This window comes from Ips typographus, linkage group LG15 (assembly GCF_016097725.1).
Source record: "Ips typographus isolate SLU linkage group LG15, UJ_Ityp_2.0, whole genome shotgun sequence".
Taxonomy (NCBI): Eukaryota; Metazoa; Arthropoda; class Insecta; order Coleoptera; family Curculionidae; genus Ips; species Ips typographus.
Genome location: NC_138436.1, coordinates 4,893,716 through 4,912,042, shown reverse-complemented (window position 1 = coordinate 4,912,042; position 18,327 = coordinate 4,893,716). Strand labels below are relative to the sequence as shown.

Here is an 18,327-nt window from a genome sequence, read left to right as displayed (position 1 = left end):
TGAACTTAGATTTAATTTCAATCATTATTATTTCTTTTAATTATTTGATGCCTGACTGGTTGTTTTAAATACAATATAATACCTTGAAACAGCTTTTTATTTCGTTTAAAATCGTTTATAAAAGCAAAATAATTTTGAGCAGCTTTTGAGTTAAAATACTCCTCTGTGCGTCGCAGCTTTGACGCAAATTATTATTTGTAGCTGTCAAACCGTTCTGTAGTGGTAATTTTTCGTTCTCTAGTGGTAGTTTTTGTAAATTCTTTGTTCTAAAATGATTGTTTATAAAATGGAAGAAATGATAGATATGATCTTTGTTCTTGGAGAATGTCTGGAAAATTGTTTATTGGCCTCACGAGTTTACGCTACAAAGTTTCCCAACAGAAGACATCCAAACAAATTCGCCTGAAATATTTAACAATGTCGCTGAAAGATTTCAAAAGAGAGTACGTTGTGTGTGAAGAAGTACTTAATTTAATTTCTTCAAATATATTATGATTTTATGTCTCCAAACAAATATTGACATTATTAGTACTAATGGCAATAATTATGTATTTCTAAAATAACAAGAGCTATTTGACGACGGCATCAAAAATCAGTTGAAATTGGAGAAATATCGATTTTTGCGATCGCGAATAGTTAGCCATAGAAGACTTTAATAATTTTCGATAGACAATTAAATTTTGAATCTACTCTAACCATAAAATAAGGGGTGTTTTATTTGATTTTGTTGAGTTATTACGGTTTAAAGGTTGCCATTATTGACTAAAAAATGTGGGACACCCTGTATGAGCTAGAAAATTTATCAGTCCTGAATCATAAAACTTGATCTTTTGGCAGTACCCAAACCAATTTTAGTTAATGAAAATCATACAGACGTTAGGTGATTAAACTTTAAAATGTGTTCTACATTTTTACAAAATAATGAATATCTGTGTAGTGTAGGCATATTAAACCTTGATAAAATCATCTTTTATTTGCAAAGTAGATTCTGAAAATAAAGTAATACCCGGTATTCCATTTAAAAAATACAACTTACGATATTTTTTTTTACTTTTGGGACGACCGCTACATACTGAAAATAATTTTTATTAAATTTCGTCCTATAACTAGTCAATTATTCAAGGCTTAGCAACGATTTCAAACATTTTTTATTCATTAGATGTTTAAAAATGTTTAAAATTATTCTGAGTGACATTCGCCTATTAACAGATGTAAACAAACAAACATCAATGTCACACCTACGGGGCGCGGTGCTAATTTAATAGAACTGTAATTTTAGTTTTTTTTTAATATAACAAGTCGAAATTTATTAAAATATTGTATAAAACACATGAATTAAACCAGTTTATTCACTCGAAGAACTTGAAGGCTACTCGCTACGCTTTTCGTGAATAAAAAATGGAAGTCACTTGCTGTATAAATAACTATTAGATAAACTGCACGTATCGACTTTTGAATGCTTTAAAATTTTCAGAATTCTGGACCATGCGGTTTTTCCTTAATAAATAGCGGGGATTCATCGGGGTTCACACTGTATAATAGTTTATATACGATGCGAGGGTTGAAATATATAAGATAATTTGGTATTGCTGAAGGTGCTTTTTTATTGTTAGATTTGGTGTACATCATTCTCTAGCGAACATTTCATACATTTCTTTAAGTGGACACTTTAGAACCAGTATTAGTCAACAAGGCGTACAAAGAATAAGACGTTTTGATCATCTACAAAACCATAGCACAGAGGACATAAATTCGCAAGTAAAGAAAACAAACGTCTTACCGTAAAGAAAACTCCCAAATTCAAAGGGAAACCGAGTCCCATAGTGAAATAATAGGGTTTCTGTACTCGTTGCATTAGAAACACTAACATTTTGCGCATTTTTGTGTTATAATTTAACCAGTCCAGTTCGTAAATACGGTTCAGAAGCTCGAACACTTCTAGCATGAAACACTGGTTGAACCATGACACTGTCAACATTTCGATAGCGGCTATAATACCCATTGTCGACACGTATCCCATTTCTGTTGAACTCACACCCTAAAATATTGAGTTAAATTTAATTCAAAATTTTGAGAATGACGGAACAATGTGAGAGTAAAGTATTGAAAGTGACAATTGACTCTTCATCTGTCAAATTCACCAAGTAGCGACAATTGTTAACAAGGTCCAGTAATTCTTAACAGTTCGTGCCTCATAACTGATATATATCAACACTGAATCATCATTAAGCCGCCAATTTCTGGGTCAAATTTGAGCCCAAGTCCACAAACTACTGTAGCCCTCATCCAAAAGGCAGCCTCATCACCTGTTCTATTAGGGAAGACACTAGCCAGTCCAAAAAAAAAACATTTTTTTGTCATTTGGCCGCCACCATCCTCTTCTACCTAGAGCAATTGCCGCACGTCGCTTTCCTGTACCCACTTGTAATTCCTTTTAACCCCATCATGAATCTCTTGTTTTACTTGGCCTTGGTAAACTCGGGGTAAGTATCCATTATTGTACCCATTATCTTTAAAATTTTGAAAAAATAAATGGTTACCTGTTGTAGGCGGTTTCAATCTCCCCACTAAATACCACTCGAACTTTCTCCAACAACAATATTCGAAACACTTGCTTTTCTATTACTTACGTTGTAATGACATTTTATTTTATTTCTTAATTTTGGATTATACTTACAGGAGAAGTGGATCTGTAGATGCTACAGCAAACTACACAGGTCATGCAAAATTCCTGTAGTAATAATTGAGAAGATACCAGGTTATTAAGCATGTCACAACATCTACAAAAGGATTGTAAAGAAATGACCTCACCAGGACAGAATTTCAATCTGACTGGAAAATTTTCGTTAGTTGTTTGATACATTTTGTCAGCCTGTGTTCCTTTAATTGTAACACTTTTGTCTCTGTCAAACTGAAGTCCACGTTGCTATCCACAGAAGCAAAAAGGTGGCCTAACACTCGAATGAAAGCAGTTAAATGAATGATAGTGGAGACGCATAGAATGTCAATACCTGCATAAATTCTCTTTTAACATTCAACATTATTTATGACATGAATCGGGAGTTGGTGACAATCGTCATATTGATTACAGGAATTTAATTAAAGTGGCACTATTTGTCTCCAGCTCCCGTACTCCAACTTACAGAAAAATTCAGATACAAGAAAGAAAAAGGCGTAAGGTTGGTACAGGAATGCAATCCAGTAATACCCATCAGAAATAGAAGTGTCGAATGGAAACCAAAGCTGGTACGGAAAGCCTTTGTAAGTTGATGTTTTGTTTAAAGCAGGATTCCAGCGTTCTTCTCTAGGGCTGTTCCAGTAATTTACTATGTATGATATAAAGATGTTCAAGAAGGTATAAGTAAGAAAAAATAACGTTATTCTTTTGCACTTATTATAAGCTTTTTGAAGTGCGCGGTCGTTAAAGCTGCGTATTTGGGCTCTAAAATAGTGCAAATGATCAATAAACTCTAGAGAAAAATATTTACAAATTCTGAACCGTTCTTGACCCGTCGAAGTACTGGAAAAGTCAATGGCGGAAACATCAAAGGAGGTAAGCTGATAGTCAAAGTCGTACAGATCTGAACTAATTGACCTTAGCTCCTGAAGAATCACTAGGTACTTTGATTTCGTCAAATGCCATCTAATAACTCTGAAAATTTAAACCGTCAAACGCATAGTGTACAGGGTGCCACAAAATTGTGTGTAAGTATGGATAACTCAAAAACGGTAAAAGATAAGGAGTTTATTAAATTATGACAAAATTAAAAAATTTTGCAGTATAATAATATGCCGTCGTATAAAATTTTAAATCGTCCGATTTTTCCTGACAATCCAAAAAATAACGAAATTTTGGAAATTAATTTTTATTTTTTTGTGGACTTATTTGATGAGAAAAGTGAAAATAAATGACACTTTACCTCCTCTGAAACGCGGCAATATCATATTTGAGGTCCGACGTTTCTATTTTTATTAACCATCATCAAATTCTTCTTTTAAATACTTACTATACTTTATTTAAAACTAGGTCCAGTAGGCCAGTAATGACCTTTGGAGCAGACACAAGAGTCGATACATCAAAAACCAAAAGAATGCTAATAATAACAGGTATGAAAACAATACGCGCAATAACAACAGGCCACACCCTTCTGGATAAGAAAAGGAACTGAGACCTAAGAAGACAAATTGACACCAGTGATATCGTAAGATGGTGTAAAGCTCGATAAAGATACTGGAACGCACACATCAGAAGAATGAATGAAACTAGATTACTACGAATTGAACAGACAACAGTTAAATATCATTTAAATCAGGACAAACAAAACTTTCAGAATCTTCTGAGGAAATAGGGTCGTACTTACAAATATATATATAAACATTTTTTTGTGGAGAACTCTGAGTGTTTTTTTCCATCATTTTTACACATGCACCTCCACTTTGAGAAAAAATGGACTACAACTTCACGATAAAAAATTATGTTAGATGACCAAAACTTTGAAGCAATTTGACATTGTAATGTTTTAGAAAGAAAATAGTTTCAATGACAAAGTGTCAATTACTTTGAATTATCTGATGAATAATGACAAAATGTTTTATAACATTTTTGTAAAATTGCAAGACTGAACCTTATCGCATATCTGAAACAGAGAAAAAGCCATATGACGCATTAAGAAAAATTAAAGTTGATGATAAAAATCGAAAACCGAAACGTCAGATCTCCATTATGATACTGCCACGTTGAAAAAGAAGAAAGTGGAATAGAGAAATGTCATTCATTTACACTTATCTCATCAAATAAATTAGCAAAAAGTTTAAACTAATTTCCAAATTTTCAGTCGTATGCTTTCCGAAGTACTAAAAAAAAATTTAAATTTTTAAATCGGCATTTTATTATCCAAATTGCACGATTTTGTCACAATTTAACTAACTCTGTATTTCTTACCCTTTTCGAGATCCCCATACTTACACACAAATTTGTGGCACTCTGTATACTGCAAACTGCTAGTCAAAACCAGTCATTATTCATATATGAAAAGTATAAATAAAAAAAAGTATCACCTTTGTGATGTCTGTAAATGTAACATGAGAACAGCGATAATTAATACAGTAGAACTAAAGTCGCTTCCGGTAGCTACTAAAAGCCCTCCGCTTTCGAAAATTACGCACGAGGTTATTAAGATCACATGGGGTACTATTATGATATTATATAACGCTTTCAAGACAGGATTATCGAAGGGAAGTAAAATGTACCACTTTAGAATATTGTAATGAAAATTGAAGTAGTCGTTTGGAGCATCCGACATGTTGAATACTAACATTCGTATAGTTTATAAACTTATGCAAATTATGCTGAGATTGGTCAAAATTACTTTGATATATGGCTATTTAATCCATAAAATAATTAAAGGTTACGTGACCATTAATGCTAGCATTTTTTAGTTGAAAAATAATCTAATATGGACTTCGCTTTACTTCAATGATTAGGGGTTATTTGCTTTGGCAATCATTAACTAAATAACTGAAGAGTTCACTGTAATTTTCAAGAAGTATACCAGTTCAAAAAAAAATCTCCCAATTTTGTATAGGTCTTTAAGCCTAATCGCAGTAAGACTATTAGAGTAAATCGATTCCAATAGAAAAGCCGGACTAGGAAGGATATCGTTACTATGCATGTAGAAACAAATTTCCTATTGCAAAATTCAATGTAAAATGGAATTACCTAACTATGTACGCGCCCTAAAAACTATTTATTATTAAATTATGACAATGTATTTGCATTAAAGGAACATAAAAACAAGTTACAATTGCGAATATACTCGAGCCTATCAATGTAAAATAATAAATATTGGGACAGTAGCAAAAATATAATTCATAAAGCTTCTCAGAGATAAATACGAAGCACCGCAACACATATACCAGGTGACCAAGAGCACCCTGTACATAGGAGATTCACATGGGAAAACGGTTTTGATTTTTTTGCGCCTGTACGGTTCATCTAATTGTAAAACGCTTTAGATAAAAGTCGTAGAGCACATTTTCGGCTAACAACTTGTAATTTTTTCAATATTGTAGGTTTGACCATTAAGACCCAACACGGTTCTAAAATTCGGAAATTTTAAATCTCGCGCCAAGCTGTCGTTAAGGAAAATTTATATCCGGCCGTGCTACGAACCTTTCAAAATCATAACGAATCGCCGTTCGTAATTCTCTAATCAAAACATTTAAAACAAGTTTATGTAGTAATAATTTGGAGTTACTGCACACATAATGCAAAGAAAATAAAAAGAAATCGTGATAAAGATCCTTTATCAGTAGCCGCAGACCAAAAATCTGGTAAGTTGCATTTATAACCTCATTCAATGTCTCTACCCAACTTATTTACTTTGTAGCTAACTTCTTTAAGAAAACACTGGTTTTGCTTGCAAATACTTAATGAGAACGATCGAATCACTTATCTCAAGCCTCTTCACAACACTACCAAACGATTTAAAGTGATGAAAACAGTGGACAATGAATGCCTGCCAGATTCTTGAAGATAAGTTGCTTTACTATACATACAGGGACCACAACAGAGGGCAAATACTTCCGTCAAAAGTGATGCAATTTAGTGACCTATGTGACTGCTAGTTTTATTGTATCCTTCTGTTTTCTAGTGTTGTCAACACACCACAGTGTTTAAATGGTTTTATATTGCATGATGTTAATAAAAAGGCATTTTTTATAACTGATTATCAATGTTTTTTTCCTAGGTCTACAGAGTAAGGTAAGTACTGATATTTAGTTAGCTCTATTAGTTGCTTAACTTAACTTAACTTGAACATCATTCACCTACAAGAATACTTGTAAAATGTCTACTAACCTAAAATAAATTATTTGCAAGTAATGTGTAACTCGAGTTCACATTTAATTGGTAAAGGTATGTCCTGTGAAATGGTGTATTGAATTAGAAGCAAGTTGTTTCTCTTTAGAGACTTTCAATCACTACATTTCACATACCTTTGTTCATTTGGAACTCCACTATTATGCAAAGTGGCATTGGGGCTCCACTATTGTGCAACAAACATTAGGTTAAAAAGACAAAGTTGTTTTTAGCATAGCTTGTATGGTGAAAGGTTCACCCACTCACACTCATCACTCAATCTGTGGAACAATCACTGTTTATGTGGTAAGACCAGTTTTCTTTGCCACCTATTGTACCTAAGCTTTTCACTGGAAGAAAATGTATACTGTACCTTGAACTGTGAATACATATTATTTATTATATTATTATGAATTATATTATAATGTTAATAAACCTAGAATAGAACAGCTCATGTAGATATCTCAATTGAAAAGTTGGTTTTTCGATTATACCTACCCATATAAAAAAACTTTTGCCACCGGGGTTTCTCAGAAGTTTTATAGCCAGTTTAAAATTCTTCACATTTCAGTCGGATCAAATTTCGAGATTTAAGTCAGATATCAACACTGAATTATTTTAAGTTTTAGTTGCAACACTCATGAAGACCCTCACTGATGATAGTCCATGAAGTTAAGCACATTGAAGCTAAATCACATCACTTTTGAAGGAAGTATTTGGCCCCTTTGTTGTCCCTGTGCAGTAGGAAACTTATCTTCAAAAATCTTCATTGTCCACTGTTTTCATCACTTTAAATCGTTTAGTAGTGTTATGAAGAGGCTTGAGATAGGTGATTCGGTCATCCTCATTAAATATTTGAAAGCAAAACCAGTGTTTTCTTCAAGAACTTTGCTACAAAGTAAATAAGTTGGGTAGAGACACTGAATCAGGTTATAAATGCAACTTACCAGATTTTTGGGCTGTGAGATTTCTGGCCAGAAATTTTGTATCAGATATTGAAATATCTCACGCAACACTGAGTGCAACATCTCAATTAACTAACTCTGCAAAAAAGAGAAAACAATACGGCATTGAATCCTACCAAAAACCACATTCTGCAAAACGTTTATTGTTTAAGCCTTCTGAAAGTGTCGAAGAGCTTATAAAGTTAGCAGAAGAGCCTGCAGAGTGTAGTGAAAAAAACTTTAATGTGCCAAAAACCGGGCAGTACAAGTTAACATTAAAAAAAAGTGTAGAAGTGTTGAAGTTTTAGTGAAAGCCAAGCCCAGGAGCATTGCCACTTCACCTATGAGATCAAAAGATCAGTCCGTGCGTAAGCTGGACTGGATCCAGAAGTTGCTGTTGAAGTATTTCAGTCTTCTTTGAGCAGTTGGACTTCAAACAGTTCAACTTTAAGTTTGAATTCAACTTGTGATGAGTTTCTTCCATCCCAATCTGGCAATTCAGGACATGGCAAATTTACGGTTTCTCCAATGGAAAGAAAAAAGAGCACTGTGATTTTATTAGAGCAAAAATCTAGATTTTATTTTGGCCTTCCACCAGAAACATATAATTATGTCACATTACTTTCAAATAATTGTAAAGTGACAGAAGTTGATATTTTATTATGTTTAAAAAAAATTAGGCAAAATGATGCTTATGAACGTTTGGCTGATGACTTTTCTCTGTCTGGGTTGGCTAACATTGCTCAACAATTAATTTTCTGGCCTGAACCTGTTGCAATTAAAAAAACTTTACCAATATCTTTTCGCTACAGGTACAGAAGTGTATCAGTATGTAAGTCATTATTGACTGCTTTGAGAAACAAAATCAAGCAACTTGGTCGAAATATAAAAAGTGTAACACATATAAATTTCTTATTTCGTCAACTCCTGGGGGATGATAAATTTTATTTCAATCAAACGAAGTTACGAATAATTTTTGTTTTGTTTTCTGATCCGTCCGTTAGTGCCGTTTGTTCTGCGGCGAATTGCAGATAAATGATCTATTAATAGTAGCCGTTTAGTCAAGTAACCAGTGCTAGTACTTTGCCAAAATACGATAAGCCGTATTTTCAAGTTATTATATTTTTCTCAGTATCCGTCAGTCGGATTTTTACCGTTCTTGTTGGAAACAATTGGTAGAATTACAGGGTTTACAACAACGCTGCAGTATGATAGCGCGTAATAGGGAATTAATGGTTTGCGGCTTTCCTTGTAATTAAGATTCGCGAGTTGACATAGCCGGTTAGGTTGGCCGGAGCGTATCGTTTTCCTGCAGTACTGCGGTTCTGTACGCGTCACTCGAGTAGGGCCGTGTTTTCCATTACCCGAAAGTGGGGAACCGGACTGTCTATAAAACTGGCGTGCGCCGCCAGTTCGTGGTCTGTTGAGATCGCCAGCTTTCCCAAGCAACATCTCAACCTCCCAGCAGCACCGCCGCACCATAGTAAGTATACCTGTTTGGTGGCTAGCCCTCCTAGTGCACTGTGTACCTGTTATTTGAACACCGAGGCTCGATAGACCGGGTGTTCCCCCCTTGTTACCGGGACTACTCGTTAGTACCGAACCGCCTCTTCACCCCGTACTGCTGTTTTCTGCAGGCTTCACACAAACGCTACATGGTTCGATAGACCTAACGTTTGTGGCACTCCTATTAATTTCGTAACCGGGCGCTACACGTTAGTTCCGCATACAACACAAACGCTACATGGCTCGATAGTCCGGGCGTTTGGGTCATTTAGTAGTCCGGCCGCACGTCCTGGCCTTGTCTTTGGTTGACTACGCTACATGGTTCGCTAGACCGGGCGTAGGAAGCAAGTTTCTAAATCCTGTTGCCGACAGGAACCACTACAAGGCTCGTATAGACCGGGTGGTTGCAGCAGTACACCCTGCCGACTCTTTTACCGACCCGTGACACTGTAACTTTATTTGCACTAGGACGGTTAATTGCTTAGTTGTAAACGTAGACCTGCATTGTCCCCGTTGACCTGTCTTGCATCGCATCCGACCCGTACCGTAACTAAGTTGCACACTCTCACTCTCGTTCTTGTCTAATTAAGGGGAGGGGGGATTTAAGATACGCTTATTTAAATAAATAATTGGTTTAGTTAAGTTTGCTGGCGTTTTAGACTAAGCAAGGAGAATAAACGTTAACAACGTTAGTTGATTGGTACTTTTGGCTTTTATTAGCGTTGTCACCAACTGAACCACTGTTACCACAGATTGACGGGAACCTTGTCTCCAGCTGTTTAAAAGCTACCAAGGCATACGAAATGTTTCCTGGTTCACATTTCGAAAACTCTAAATACTTTATTCAAACCAGGTGGCGCCCGAGGCAATACTCATTAACTTTAGTTCTAAAACACACTTTATTAGAACTCTCGAATAAATAGCGTCACAAATGAAGGGTCTTATATTGGTCTGACATAGTTTCTGAACGCATAAACCTGATACGGCATCGTATGTCGCCATAGTTCGGGCAGGAGAAATGTCGAATTGCCACCCAATTCCGACCAATTGAAGACGGAATGCATATTAGCCAATTTCCTGAATGTTGTTGCTTTAGGTTTTATTTAAAGTTAAATTAAACAGAAAACGTTTACACATTCTGATCTTTTTATGTCAAAGTTAAAGTAGTTGTTAGACCTCAAATTAGAATGGAAAGGAACTTAAAATTTGAGGGAAGAATTAAAGCCTAAAAATGCTTTCTTAAGAAAAAAATAAGAGAACAATTTGACGGTTTCGTTTTGATTATTTCAGTAAAACTAATTTAGTACAACTATTTCAATACAATTACAAAAAAATCCTCCTTCGATATCTGCCTTGAAAGACTCACTCTTGTGTTTCCTAGTCCTAGATAACAATATTTTTTTCTTGGACACCCTGTATGCTCCTCAATTCTGCAAATATTTAATTACAGGCTAATTAATATTTCCAGATGCTAAAAAAACCTACAACCAGTAATAAACTTTTTCATTCTTACAGTTAATCCTAATTGATCTAAAATTACCTTATAAAATAGATATTTAAAATTTTGGTGTATTTTCGTTATTTTATTAAAGCAGTAGTTATTTTTTGTTTAAAAACATAGAAACTGTCCGCTTTGTTCTGAAATATATAAAAAACAATACCGACAAATTCCATTTATTTTTGATGCAGTTGGCAAGTTGTTACGGAATACTACTCTATTATTTATTGCAATTAATTAAGTACTATATTTCTGTTGGAAAAGTTCAAACTAAATTTATAAACCACTTTCCTGTAAATACGTCAAGTGAAATGTTAATTAATTAGACATCATGGAATCGAAAAGTTAAACAGTTAAACAAAGTAAGGAAAAAAATACTTAGGTAAGTTTTTAAAACAAAACTTAAAATCTATAATCCCAACAAAGAGAAGCAGAAAGCAACGAGAATTATTATGAATGTGCTATCATACTTGTGTTTTTCTGTTCACTTGCAGAATATTTCACTTTCTCTAGGGAGGTTTTGAGTTTTTTTAGGTTTTAAATCAAGAGTCAATATTAACATTTAAAAAATAGAAGAAAAACGAGTCAAAGTCCTGCCAATTTAAAAATTATTATCTACTTTTTGATATCGTTTTAAAGCTTGAAAAAATTTTTGTAATGGTGCTCATTATGGTTTTGTTTTAATAGATTATGTTAAACATGTCAAATAACAGAAATAATTTCTAATAAGCTTATTTCATCAAGCACAGAAATATCTAATATCTCTATTTTTAATTTTTTTTTCTGAAACACCCTCTATAAGTCCTATATGAAAAATGTAGATATGTTCAGTTAATTTTTCAGTAAAAAATGAATTCATACCCAAAAAAATTATTTTTTTTTTTAAATGAGACCCCCGTATATTATTGCATCATTAAAATTAGTTTACACTGGTTTTCCATCTGAATGTACAAACCTGATATTAAAAAAGTACAGTTTTGAGGTAGTTGATATTGTTACGGTTTTCCCGTGGGTTTACACAAAGTCAATTTAACTCAACAATTAATAAATTTATTTACATTTTAAAACACTCCGTACAATAATTAATTCAGCTACCAAAAACACTACTACAATTCCAGAATTATTCTACTATTTAAACTTTACCGCGTTCCCAAATCCACTAATCCACTGTCTGAAACCGCTTCTTTTATATTCGGTAAACCACATTCTAGAAATGCTTTGCGATTTGCGTCGAACATCGAAGATGCTTCTCAGTGTGTCGCTTCCTAACTGTGGCCTACTTTAACACGCGCCCGGCCAGATATTGCGGCGGATCGATTCCATCTCGAATCGAGTGCTCGTTCAGAAGTATCGATCATAGTAGGCCCAAACCGTAACAATATTAAAATCGAATTTCTTCTTACTGTAGGGAAATGGAGTAAAATGCGTCATTTTTCTTTCAAATAAGAGTGTATAGTATAGTACGTTTTTTTATTACGTTATTTAATTTTTTTATTTAAATTTGCTTTTCAGTGTGACAATACAAGACTTTTGATATATGGGTAAAAAAATTGTTTTAAATTTAAAAAAAATTGTATTTTAAGTAACCTAAAAATACATTGTTTAAATAACTTAATTTTGCAATAAATAAACTTTTGTTTTTAATATAATTCATTTTCATTGCATTCACTAGTCTACTTTTCAAAAAAACACTTTTATGGATAACTGTACAAGTTATAGTAAGTTATTTTATTCGCTATGTACTAACACAACGGAACAGGTATTGTTTCATTCGAAAAAGTTGTTTAGCCAATGTCTTTACAAATAATGTAAATGTGTTTACTGATAATTTATTAAACAAAGTCATTTGTTGTACTCAAGGATATTGCTATTTTTGTTAAATTATTATTTTCTTGATCAGTTAGCTCAAAATAACAAATGTTTTTGTCTATATGTCATGTCTAAATTTCTCAAACAACTTCATATTACGAATTTTAATTATAGATGATACAAGAGTTATAAAAAGATGCCTACTCAAATTCTGACTGAAACAGCTCCCAGTAAGTCCTTTAAGTTAAACTACCATATTAGTAGACTAATACATATAATTTTCAGATGGCCTCTTACCAACAATGTATAACAGTATTCAATTAACCAAACAACTAGTTCCTTTTATACGCATTAACATGGTAGTTAACATAGTTCTAATTATCGTCCACACAATTTACTTTATCTGGAAGTTTGACTCTAGTTCCTTTATGCAGTTCTCGTCATCGTTTATAGTCAACGTACACGTAAATTACTGTTAATTCTTAAGCTATTTTATAAATTACTTAATTACTTGATTTCAGTTGGTTTTAATTCAGCTTATTTGGGTCAGAATTAAAAATAAAGTGGTTATTGTGACCCGGTATATCAAAGAGTCACTACAACTGACCCGTCAGATTATTGATCCGAAACTGAAGCAATTAGTGAAAAAGGTTATAAGAAAAGCTTATTTCACATTTTTATGGATCACAGGATGTGTTCTGTTTCTTGTTATCGTTAATAGGAATTACAGTTTTGATGAAAGCTTTATTGAACACTTGGTAGGACGTCAACACCACCTGTCAGTAGGTAAGATTTTCAAGGGAGAAAAATAGGAAATAAATAATGTCTCTCATTTTTACCCTCACTTTACTACCATATTTTTCTAGCTTTTTTTTGGGTATGCTTCTTTTCATTGTCTCTGTATTGTTCATATTGTTTTCTACTTATTATGAATAAGGACAGTTTTAATCCGTCTCCATTTTACGACTTTTTTTCATCTCATTCTCTCTTCCTCAATCTGTCTCAACCTTAGCCATCATGCTTCCTTTAACTATTTTTTTTGTACTTTACACAGTGTCTTCCTCCTTCAACACTATTCTTTTTTTCTTTATTCCATTTTAACTTCCTTAATTCAATCAATCAACTTAACTTTCTTACTTTTCTACCGGTCTCCGAATTTCTTACCTCTTTTTGGCACACATTTAGTATCCTTACCAATTAGGATACCAACTTTAGTATAGTAAAATGTAATTTTGACTGTGTTATCGATATTTCCAGTGTATTACACTTTTGGGACAATTTTCTTGGATAATGTTCAAATTTTTTTTTCTTAAACTTACAAAATTACACAATACGTTGCGTAACTACCAGTTATAAAGAGAAATATTGCAAAACTTGATGGTTTCAACTGTTTTCTAAACTGCAATTACATGTAAGTAGGTGTCAAATATTTTTAGACATTTTTGTTTTCAAACTTCAGGATATACAGTACATTTCTTCTTTACGTGCCGTCTCCTTTAAGAAGGTTGGCTATCATCATGGCGATTTTTATCTTTGAAGCTGCGGATCTGAACAGAGCTACTGTTGTACCACTGCCTTAGGTTGTTCAACCAGGAGATGCGTCTTCTTCCTATACTTCTTTTACCCTGTATTTTTCCTTGTATAATAGTTTGCAACAGTGTGTAGAGCTCGAATCAGCTAAGAAAAGGCCACAGGCGTCATCAAACGATGATGTCACGATCTCTGTACGTCTCGCTTTAAATATTGCTGCTCTCGTTACTTTCCAAGTTGTTGCAGCCAGTCAGTGGCGTGCTATTATTTTATCAGTAAAATGAAACATTTTCGTCGTTTTTAATAAAGAAAATAAAAGACAACAAGTTTTTCAAAGGAATGGAAACTCCTTCTGCTTCTTTCTTCATAAATTGTAAGACGTTACTGACGATTTCACGGCCTTGGCTGTATATGATAACACCTTTCTTTCCAACCTTTTTGAAAGACATTTTGACAAAATAACGTTTTTTATTCATAACACTATGTGAACTTCAACTGCGACCATCAACAATACAACCAAAACACCAGACTAAAACGGAACCTAACCTAACCCCCTAAGTCTCCCTGTCCGCCATTACATTTTTTTAAACTTGGCAACACCGTTTAGAGTGCCGGCTAGTAAAAGCATATAAAAAGGTCCAAATGTCCCTGGCCGCTGCCGCATCTGTTTTAATTGTGTCCAAGTAAAAACCGTACTACGTTGCCAAGTGGCTTTTTGACCGCTTAACAATATATTTTCGGGAATATTTTAATAGGACGCCTCTGATTATATCTAATGCGACGGCAACTGTAGAAGGAGAAAGAAATAGTTTTAAAAACTGCGTCATTGATGATGCGGTGGCCTTTTCTCATCTGATTCGAGCTCTACCTCTCCCCTCTCATCACGTGGCCCAGATATTGCAATTTTCTGATTTTGATTGTGTTGATTATTTCCTTCTCCTTTCCCATTCTTCTCAACACCTCCTTGTTCGTTGTTCTGCTCACCCAGCTTATTCTGAGGATTCTTCGATATGCCCACATCTCGAACGCTTCCAGCCGGTCAGTGTCGCACTTCTTAAGCGTCCAGGCTTCCATTCCATATAATAGTACTGGAAATATGTAGCATTTAAGCATTCTGATTTTAAGATGTAGACTAAGATCTGTTCTGGTTAATGCATTCCTCATTTTATTAAACACTGATCTAGCCTTTCCGATTCTTGATCTTATTTCCTGTGAATAATCATTATTGTCATTTACAATCGTTCCCAAGTACTCGTATTTGCGGACTTTCTCCACTGGCTCCCCTTTGATCCATAATGTTTCTCGCTGTTACTGGTGTTTTGTGATTGTCATGAATTTAGTCTTTTTGGTGTTAAGTGTGAGCCCCCTTTCTTCGCTGATCTGTACTACTAGATCTATCAGCCTTTGCAGTTCTTCCAGGGTTTCTGCTATTAGTACTGTGTCATCCGCGTATCTGATGTTGTTTATAACCTTTCCATTAACTTTCACTCCCGTTGTTTTTTGATTTTCCAGTGCTTCTTGTACTATGTCTTCTGAATACAGATTGAAGAGTAATGGTGAGAGCACGCATCCTTGTCTTACTCCACGTTTTATTTTTATCTCTTCTGAAAGTTCATTTTGCACCGAAACTTTGGCAGTCTGGTTAAAATAGAGATATGTTATTATCCTGATATCATTCCTGTCAATGTTTTTATCTCTCATGAGTTTTATGAGGTGATTATGGCGGACTTTGTCGAAAGCTTTGTTATAATCGAGGAAGGCTACATATGTTGGTTGATTGACGTCCATGAGTCTTTGAGACAACACATTAAAAGCAAACAACGCCTCTCTAGTACCCATTGCGTTTCTGAAACCAAATTGTGTTTCGCTAAGATCTTGTTCAATCCTTCTAAAAATTCTTCGATGTATAATTTTAAGGAATATCTTAAGGGTATGGCTCATTAGGCTGATCGTCCGGTGGTCCTTGCATTCCTTAGCGTTCAATTTTTTTGGCAGTGTAATAAATGTTGATTTGAGCCATTCTCCAGGGATGATTCCGGTGTTATATACAGTGTTGTACAGATCTACCAGTACTCCAATTTGGTCTTCTGCAATTAATTTGATAATTTCTGTTGGTGTTTCATCAGGTCCTGGAGCTTTATTGTTTTTTGTTGTTCTAACTGCATATATAACTTCTTCTTTTGTTATATTTGGGCCCTGTTCCTTATCTGTGTCTCCATCTGTTGTTTCCTGTTGTCTCTCGTCTTCAAACAATTCTTCGATGTATTCTTTCCATCTTTCTAGTTTCCCTTTGGTGTCTGGAATTATCTTACCGTTTTTGTCTAGTAGAATACTGCTTTTGTTTGCTCTTTTGATGCCCGCTAGTTCTTTAATCTTTTTATGGAGATTGAAGTCGTCATGTATTGCTTGGAGTTCTTCTATTTCTACGCATTTTCCTTAGTACCATTTTTCTTTGGCGTGTCGTATTTTCTTTCTAATTTCTTTCTGTATGGTCTTATATGCGCTATCGTCTCTATTCTTGTACGACCTTCTGATTTCCATTAACTGTAATATGTCATCAGTCATCCATGATTTTTTCTTGTTTGTAACCTTGATTGTTGCTAATAGGTCTGTTGTTGGGGTCATAATTGTAGTTTTAAGAGTTTCCCATTTTATGTTTACGTCGGAGCTCGGGGTTAAGTCAATTTTGCTTAGTTCTTCATTTATTTTTTCTGTAAGTTGTTGTTTTACCATTGGGTTTTTCAGATGTGAAACTGGGAGCTGCTTTTTGTTATCTATGGCTGCTTGTTTCTTGAGGCGGATTTCCATTTTAACTATCACTGGATTGTGGTCTGACCCGATGTCCGTACCCGGGTAGGTTTTAGCCGATTTAATGGTATTCTGATATCTCTTCTTTATCAAAACATAGTCTATCTGATTCCTTCTAATCTTGTTGTCTTTATCAGCTGGCGATTTCCATGTATATAATCGTCTTTCGTGCAGCTTGTAGAAGGTGTTTGTGATTGCCATATCATGTTCTTGGCAGAACTCTGTCAATCTGTCTCCTCTTTCGTTCCTTATTCCCAGTCCAAAATCCCCAATGATATCATCCACTTTGCCTTTCCCTATCTTTGCATTAAAGTCTCCCATAATGATTGTAATATCTCTGTTTTTTGTAATCTCTAGAGCTTGTTGGACGTCATCATAAAATTGATCAATTTCTTCTTCGTCTTTATCAGCCGTGGGAGCATATACTTGAATTATGTTGAGTGTTCTTTGCGCTGTTTTTATTCCTATCATAATTACTCTATCTGATATGGGTGTGAAGTTGGTTACTAAATGTTTGAGGTTTCTGTGTACGACTATTGCCACTCCATTTCTATGTTGTTGTTCGTTGTTACCTGAATAGTATATTTTTGATTGTTCGAATAGCATTTCACCTTGGTCCGGCCATCTGGTTTCGCTCATTCCCATTATGTTAACTTCAAGTCGTTGCATTTCTTGGAGCACATTGTGAATTTTTCCTCCTTCATACAAGAATCTAACGTTCCACGTACCGATTTTCATTACTTACAGTACATTTAGTAACTTAAAAATGGTTTTCTAAAAAAAAATTTAATATTTTTTTATTTGGCTCTTGTTTCCTTTGTATTTTCTATCCGTTTTCAATTATCATTGTTTTTCTTCATTCACTCACTAACATTTTCTATTAGAGACATTTTCCTTATTATAATTTCTGTATAATCTATTCAATTGAAAATTCACAATCAAAATAGCCATTAATAAAATATTTAATTAATACAATAATTATTGATGAATTGCTGTTTGCTATTTGGTTTGTGTAATTTAACGTAAATAAATTATTTATAGCTCAAGAACCGAAAACACATACAGGGTGCGTACAGTAGATATTTATTGGACCAATCGACTGAATGTCTATAAATTTTAAAATTAAATCTTTTTAATTAAATTTTCAGTTATTTATGTTCTGTTGATAAAATGTTAAAAAAATTGTATTTTTTTTGTACATTTCTTAATTCATTTGCAATAATTTGAGCTTCACATGGAAGGGTTGAAAAAGCTAAATTACCCAACCATTTAGCAAGTTTACAAAGGTATGAAACATTGGGACACACTATACATGTAACATTCTTTTTTAGGTATTTTAGTGGACATTATTGGAATTCTATTAATAATAATAT

General features: G+C 34.1%; 1 protein-coding gene across 1 annotated transcript; it reads right to left on the bottom strand.

Moving 5' to 3' along the window:
* Positions 1 to 1,656: 1,656 nt before the first annotated feature.
* Positions 1,657 to 2,850, bottom strand: LOC145738384 (uncharacterized). The gene is made up of 3 exons (XM_081993205.1): positions 2,678 to 2,850; positions 1,781 to 2,038; positions 1,657 to 1,722 (listed from the first exon to the last, which is right to left on the bottom strand). Exons 1-3 carry the CDS (start codon positions 2,768 to 2,770, stop codon positions 1,657 to 1,659), a joined length of 417 nt encoding a protein of 138 aa, XP_081849331.1. The 5' UTR covers positions 2,771 to 2,850.
* Positions 2,851 to 18,327: the final 15,477 nt, after the last annotated feature.